This window comes from Crocuta crocuta, unplaced genomic scaffold (assembly GCF_008692635.1).
Source record: "Crocuta crocuta isolate KB4526 unplaced genomic scaffold, BGI_CrCroc_1.0 scaffold44, whole genome shotgun sequence".
Lineage (NCBI taxonomy): Eukaryota > Metazoa > Chordata > Mammalia > Carnivora > Hyaenidae > Crocuta > Crocuta crocuta.
In genome coordinates this window covers 6,383,624-6,391,557 of record NW_027530179.1, presented here as the reverse complement: position 1 = coordinate 6,391,557, position 7,934 = coordinate 6,383,624, and the positions used below count along the sequence as shown (strand labels likewise).

The 7,934-nt window shown below is 46.8% G+C and overlaps 1 protein-coding gene across 4 annotated transcripts in view; it reads right to left on the bottom strand.

Annotated features, from left to right (window-relative positions):
- Positions 1-3,730: 3,730 nt before the first annotated feature.
- The window catches only part of TRERF1 (transcriptional regulating factor 1), a 206,204-nt gene continuing 202,000 nt past the window's right edge, over positions 3,731-7,934 (bottom strand). For 2 of the 4 annotated variants that reach the window (XM_077764957.1, XM_077764958.1), the window contains 2 exons: positions 7,446-7,693; positions 3,731-4,376 (listed from right to left, as the gene is read on the bottom strand). In XM_077764957.1, the coding sequence (XP_077621083.1) occupies positions 4,052-4,376; positions 7,446-7,693 (573 nt within the window). In that variant the 3' untranslated portion in view covers positions 3,731-4,051. The remainder of the gene's footprint in view (positions 4,377-7,445; positions 7,694-7,934) is intronic. The other 2 variants (XM_077764959.1, XM_077764960.1) reach the window with 1 other exon arrangement.

Genomic DNA, 7,934 nt, shown 5'->3' with positions numbered 1-7,934 from the left:
TTACACGTGGGGCTCACGAGTACTGAGAGTACACATAAACATAGGAAAAAGTTTCCAGATTGCACGCGTGAACCTCTGGACACAGAATTTAAATGTACAACACCAGCTTAATGCACACTGCTTCTAGAGGAATAGCGGTTTTATATATACACAACTGTCTAACACTGGTGGTTAAACATTAGAGTAAAACCCCCCAAGAGAACCGAGATCAAGGTCTTGCACAGGCATGCTCCCACTTAGAGCAAATTCTGTAGGAAACCCAGAATTTCAGATTTCTCCTAAAGTTTGTTTTTAATCATCAGAAAGTAAACAGTCTAGAACTTGGAAATCCAGATGAACGGTGCATATACGCCTTTGTGGCACGTGCACCGTGAGCTGCTGCCCGATGGGTGATGCTGAACCCCCCCTAAGCTGTGGCCTTTGCATATGGTATAGAGACCACCAACCCAAGGGGCTTGTCCGCTCTTCATGGCGTAACTGTTATGTCCTGGCCTCCAGGATGTGTGTGTGTGTGGGACACTCTGAGCACTAAATCTCATCAGCAGACATTTAAACCACTCTTCGCAAACCGACTAACAGGTAAATTAGCATTTATCCAGCATTGAGAGGTCACTTCAGTGGCTAGAAAGAAGGAATGTTTAAGCCAAATGAAACTCAAAAAGTAACATTTTATTTTCAGAGCAGCTGATGCAATATCGAATCAGATTTTCACAAATAAATAGGACAGTGTCTGTTTGGTTACATCTCTAGTTGATGAATGCCTATCTATAGGATCTGTAATAAATTTCTGAGAAGGCTAATGACTGGAACCTTTTAAGGAAAATTCTTACGGCTCTTTCGGGAAAAAAGTATCATGAGAACTTTTTTTTTTTTTTTAAAAAAAAGCTTTTCATTCAGGGGGAAAACCAACCTAGAATGCCTCAGGTTTGTTTTGAAGGAATGCACCTTTTTAGGACAAGTCTAGAAAACATCTTTATTTATTTGTTACATATGATGTTTAAATATAACTTTGCTTTCAAGCTTCAAACTTTTTTTTTTAAACCCCTGATAAAATAAGACTTTTGGTTCACCTTAACAAAAACTGACCTAGGAAGAAACATTTTTAGCAAAATGTATTATAAAATTCACTAGAAAATACTGTCCTCTTTTGGCCAAAATGTTACATAAAATCCTTATTAAAAATACACACGTTACAAAAGAACAATTATGAAGATGCTATACATAGTGCTTCTGATATGGACCAAGGGACCTGCATTCCGGGGAAAATACAGTTAAGTACGCTAAATATTATGATGTCAACTTATAATAGTGCAAACCTGAATAAATTACATCCTGAAATGGGAAGGCATGCAAATCATTTGCTGAGAATAGAACATAACGAAGCCAGAACAGGAAGCAATCACTATTTAAAAATGTTTTCGTTTTTATTACATTAATTTTTTTTTCAAAAATACTTTTCTTTACAATAGAACTCCTAGAAAATATGTACAACCTTCCTCTAATAAAATAGAACAGCAGTTAAATATATTTGAAAATAAGATGGGTTTTTCCATAAAATATATCTGTTAACTTTTTATATACAAGCTTTCTCAAAGAGGTCTAAATTCACTAATGAAAAAACCATCTGATAGTAAACGGTAACGGTGAAGACGTTAATCTTAAGGAAGAGAAGTTCTTTGGGGGGGAGGGGGAGGGAGGAAAAAACACAACACATACATGCAGGCAGAATCATTGCAGAAACAAGTAAGTGCAATATTTTACCATGAAGTCAATTCTTTTAAGTTGACATTGTCAGGAACTACTACTTCAGGAATTTGAACTGTTTTGGGAAGGAGGAGTTCTTTGGTTATTTCAAGTCAAAAATGCTTACATTATACTGCAGGAAAAATCAAAATTAAGTTGTGCATTACATTTTTGCCTTGGCAACTCAGTTTATTTTTAATGTTTAAAACTGCAACGGCTGGGCAAATCTCCAAACACAGCAAGTACGTTTGCTTTATAAGCATGGTTCTGGGTGTTTGCTCCTTGGATAGATAAGCCTTCAGAGACCCGAGAGCAGAACCATTCCAGAATCTCTGAGACACCAGCAGGCAGAGGGAAGCAGTCACCGGGACAGACGCAGTCGGCTGATGTGACCGTTGGAATGGTTCTGGAACAGTCCTGCCACAAAGTTGATGCACACCGCCTAGGCAGTTCTAGCTCAAAACCTACGAGAATAACCTAAAACGGCAGCAAATAAAACCTTTCTTTTTTGCCTACAGAAAAGATGAAATGAAACCTCCAAGACCCCTTTGTCTGAAAACATGATGATGGAAATGGAAAGAAACCTTTGTATTTCTCTTCTGTCCATGGCTTTCCTGAGATTCAGAGAACACTGCCTATAGGAGGGGCCGCTGTGGGCCCTGAGTGGGTGCTAAATGGCTTCTGCCAGAGTCAGACTTAAAAGACGCTCAGGTCCTGTCCTCACGTTTCTGCTGACAGTCTCTTTAATGTCAAGCTATTACTTAACGGGCCAGCCAAGTTGCCTGGGGGACGGAAGGTGGGCCACACCTACACAGGCTGGGGAGCCAGCCTCCCGGGGGTGGGGCGGGGCCTCAAAGCCCTTGCTTCCGAAGTCGGGCAGCATTAACGTTCCAGGGGGAGCCGCCAGGGGCCGCCCTCTCTGCCCCGGCTGCATCCTACTCTGAAGACGTGCTCCTTTGCCCTGACAGGGGGCGGGGCAGTCTGACTCAGTTCAAAAGCCTGAGCTAAATGCCATTTTTGAAGGATTACAGGCTTATTCCCTTCAAGTACCAACAGCAACCTTGATACCCGGACAGGAGGAAGCGGAGCAGAGTTATGTAGCTTGGAGAATTCTAGAAGTGCTTTGGTAAATGACTTAAATGAATACATTCATTGTTTGAATGCAAACACTGGAGCTAAAGGGGTATCGGAAACCATTTTTATTGGCCTTTAATGCTACTGCACTTGTATTTGCTCTCAGATGTGTTGGGAAACCGTCTGGCGGAGGTGAATTAACAGCAAATTCCCAGCGAATGAGGTTTCACGGTACTTCCAAGTGGCACAAAGTAATTTCAGAACTCCACCAACCATTAACAGAGTTGCGAAAAAGAACAGGGCTCCTCCAGTCTAGTTTTGGGGCCGAAGAACACTTCTGGGCCTTCCAGAACGTGTGGCCCTCAACCACCCTCTCTAACCAGCCCTGGCAACCTAAGAGCTGGGGTTATTTACCTCCAGCCGGCTCATGGGGAGACACGACCCTGCCAATCCACGCGTCGGAGCCACCTAGTCCCCCGGGGAACACGGAAGAGGGTGCGCTTTCTCTATGAACCGGGTCCTCAGTAAAGCACTGGCGGGGAGTGAAAGCCTGAAATTATACAGTACTTCCGGAAACAGGCTAACGGTGACGGGCGAGGCAGGGAGAAAACTCATTTTCACATTTGGTCAACTCTGCCAACGGCGCGTGTGCTAGAGGAAAGCCGTGTTAACACGAGGGCTTGGTTCGCTCCCTGGAAAAGTTACCCCTTAGCACAGAATCTTCTGGCAAAGGCTCCGAGTCCACGGCAAACTACAGAATGAGGTCAGGACACAACAGAAATAACTCTTGGGGGAAAGGATGGCCCGAGGCCCCAACTCGAGGAGGGTAGCCTGCTTCACCCACACGTACACGTACACACGCTCACGGCAAGCTTTGGGATAAAAGGCAACAAGGATGGCTGACATCTGAAAGCCAAAGAACACGAAGGTCAGGTTTATTCCCTGCCAGGAATGAGTTCATGGGAACGTAGCCCGGATGAGAAACATCTCTTAAGTAGAGTTGTGCCAATGATTTATTCCCTCCAACCTCCCACAAAAACATTTTTTTTTTAAATAAAAGGAAAAGAAACTGAAAAAGAAATACTCTTTTTTCTAAACCTGAATGAAACGACCACTTTTTTTTTTTTTAACAGGTAGTTTAAATTGGTTACAAGACGAGCAGGGAGTCCAGGTTTCCTGATTAACGGCGACGGAGGCCGTGGGTCCTCCCCATCTCCACGTGACCAGCGGGGCTCTACAGTTCTGCGTCACCCTGGAGCAAAACCGAATCTTGGTCGTCCAAAAGGAGATCTGTGTCCACGACCTCGGCCTCTTCCATGACGCCTCCCAACTGCTGGACGACGTCACCATCGAGGATGTCCACGTCCTTGATGGGTTTGATCAGGCCCAGCTGGTCCAGGGGCAGCAGCCCTGGCGCCCCTGCGGGCCCCGTAGTCCTCTCGATCGTGGCGGCCATTTCAGCCGCAAAAGCTGCCTTCTGAGCCTTTTGCCTTTGCTGTTCTTCCTGCTGCCTGTGCGTTTTCATGTGCGCATTTCGGCTTTTGATCTTGAAGAAGACTCTGAGAAGGAAGGAAAAAGCCGCATTGTGAAATTCAGGAGATCAGAGGGCTTGGAAATCTGGGCGTCCTACAGGGAACAGGGGCTGTGTGGTCTAACGTCTGGTTTGGGTGGCTGTGACAGAGTCCCCAGTCACCTAGGACCTCCTGCCCCTCTGACCTGTCGCCTCTCCACTCCAAGCATCACAAGGGAAAGGGGATGGGGACAGGAACACACGTACGTGTGTGTCAGCTTCCTCCCTGTGACACTGGAGGATGAATTCTCAGAGGCCTTCCTGTCCCTCTGTGGTCTGCAGCCCGGGCCCTTTCTCGTCCTTTAGCTCATCGCTCTCTCTCAGCACAAGCCAAGAATCCCCCAGTCCTGCTGCCGAGCTCGGATAGTTCCAGTAATAAAACCCATCACCTGCCTGTGGCTTCTGTCTTCCACGGTCAAAATTCTTGAAGGCTCTGCCTGATCCCTCACACCTGGTAATTTCCTCTCTTCTCCACCCTCTCCGCCTGGACTCCTGTCCCCTCCACCGCAGCCCAAACCCTCTTTTCAAGGTCACCGGTAATCGTGTGTGGCCAAATCCAACTCCACCTGCCCCATTCCATCTTTACTATACTTGACTTCTGAGTGTCACCCACCACTTCTTATGGGCTAAGACCCCTTCTTATTGGCGATCATATGGCCATAATTTCCTACTTTTAGGTTTAGAATGAAAGAATGGTTCCAGCTGCAGGTGACTTTGCGTCCCCAGAGACCATGGGCGATGTCTGGAGTCATTTTTGACTGTCACAACTTGAGGGGAGATTGGTATTTTTCCAAGCTAGTGGGAAGAGCCCAGGGATGTGGCTACATATCCTATAATGCAGAGGCAGCCCTTCTTACCCAAACAAGGCCTTATCAGACCCAAACGTCACTGCTGAGGTTGAGAAACTCTGGGATCAGGGGCCGGCAAACTGTGGCCAGTGGACAAAATCCAGCCCACTGAATTTTTGTAAATAAAGTCTTCCTGGAATATAGCCACGTCTATTTGTTTATGTACCGTCTACGGCTTCAAGGGCAGAGCTGAGTAGCTGAGACACAAACAGTATGGCCTGCAAAGCCGAAAATATTTCTATCTGAACCTTCTTCTGAAAGTTTGCCCAGATGTGAGACTGCCTCTTTCTGGAGAGAGGGTGGCACAAACACCCAGCGTTCGTTCCTGAGCCCATAAAGCGAAATAAAAAACACCCCAACAACTCTGATTCCTAAGACCAGCAGGGTTGATGAATCACAACTGCACACATTGAAACTTTAATGACCATGCTTCCAGCCGCTAAACCAGGCATTCTGCAACCATTTGCCTAGTATTCCTACTCTGGGAAAACCACAGAAAATCTATTTTCCACAAAATCTTAACTGGAGTTATGGTATTAAAAGGTCCCAAGCAACAGAAAAAACAAGACAAGAAAAACATTTAATGGATGTCACTGAAAGACAGCCAGAGAGCTTGAGATGCAATTTTCTGCTGGTTAAAATGTTCTCTGTCTCCACCTGGTGGCGTAAGGAGTCGCGGCCCGTCTACAGCCCAGGGCGTGGAGGTGGCGGCTCCTCTCTAGGGACAGGTGGGAGATGAAGGGAGTCGGCCTGCAGACGGCTCATTACTTCAAGTCAATAAGCCTCACGATCAATCTGGGGACTCACTTCTCCGTGGTAAGACGAAAGGGCTATCTTGTCCTGACTCTGAACACACAGGGAAGCTACACCCAAAAAGCCGTCTCCCTGATCTCTGCGCTTCGTAGAGGGAAGATCCGCTTTGTAGAAGGAAGATGGGTGGTTAAGTTTCCAACCCCCTGGGGTGTGCGCCGCAGTTAGGGTCACTCAGAGGCTGAGAGTGCCAGCCCCGGGTCAGCCTGTCTGGCTCGAATCCAAACCCAGATGGGCACGGTGACCGAGACTTTACCCTTTCTGTGCCTCATTTTCTCTGCATGGAAAAAAGCAGCTACTAAAAGTGCCTGCCTTATTTTGCTAAAGACTATCAATACGCGTAAACATCCTTTAAAACAGTGCCAGGCAAGTTGGCCCTGGTAAATGGCAGGCACTAGTAAGTTGCCTCAAATATCCTAATGAGGGTGCGTATTATAAGCAGAGGTCCCAGTTGGCATCATTTGCACAATGAGGGATGCTAAAGTCACTCGTGACAACCCTCCCAGGTCAGGCAGACTCACTGAGAAGCAGAGTGAAATTCTACGCCGGATGCTGGTGGAGGGAACCCTGTGAATCTTACCACCAATGAGATTTTCAACCTAAAATAAACAATCCAAGAGGAACGGAGCAGTGGTCGGGAGCTGAGAGGGGTTCAAATCTCAACTCTGCTCTTATTGGGGGTGTGTGACCTGGGGCAGGTGCCTTTACTTAACATTCAATCTGTATTTCTATCTCAAGGACAAAAGCAGTATCGGCATCATGTGGAGTTTCCATGCTCGGTAAATGTTGGCTATTATTACTACCTACTGTCAGTTTTTTTCTCTTATTTTAATTTATACTAAAAGGGGCAGGGATGACACTTAGGCTTTATCTCGTGGGTCATCCCGATCAACTGATGGTGCCTGAAGCATTCCCATGGAAAGGCTTTAATGATAGTGAAGAGTGTAGCAATTGATTAGTGATGTCTGTCCTGACACAGAAGTGAGCCAGTAGTGGGAGGAGAGTTCCTGGTAGGTGTTTCAGAGCCATTCTCAAGTCACTCAGCAGGAATGCAAAGAGGGCAACACGAGGGGACATGATTTGGGCGTGAAGGGCCGAAGTGGGAGTCAGAGCCCCACCCACCATTTCTGAAAAAGGGTCAATTTTTGTCACTAGAGGTTTGCTATGAAGATGTCTGTCCTAATGAGGGCTTTCAGATGTCAGGATGAGCATATGCCGAGTCAGAGAAGAGGTCCACCCACCCTGAGGCACCACACAGACCCCAAGGATGATGGGGGAGGTTTTTGGCAACACCGGGTTCTTTTACTGGCTGAAGAAAGCACAGACCATCTTGGCCTGGCCTCCGCGGAGCCACTACTCATCCTGGACTTAGATTCAGTCCCTGGCCCACTGTCACCTACTTGCCACATTCCTTGCAGGGGAAGATAGTCGTGGGGTCCGTCTCGCCGCTGGTGGTGCTGTGAGACGGTGAGCTCTTCACTGAGCAGTAGCCGCTCTGAGTGCTGCCAGGTTTCTGCTTTCCAGAGGGGACGGCGCCCCGGGTTTTGGTCACCTGGTTGGTGCCACCGTGGATACGGGCGTGGCCGTTCAGTGCCTGTCGGGAGCTGAACACCTGGGGAAGAAAGGGAGTGACATGACATCTACAGTCCTGAAAAGGAAATTAGGGTTATTAGTTACTCAATGGTAAAACACATGATATTTGAAACAGTGTCTAAGGACAGTGCATAGGGGTTTTATGTAAGCGAACTTTGGGTGTATGCCCTAAAGGCCAAGGTCAAATACTACAACCACAAACACTGAGCCCATTAAAAAAACCAACACACCACATCATTGTTACAACCAGAAGGCGAGATGCACAGTGTGAAGGACAAAGATACTGTCCAGAAGGC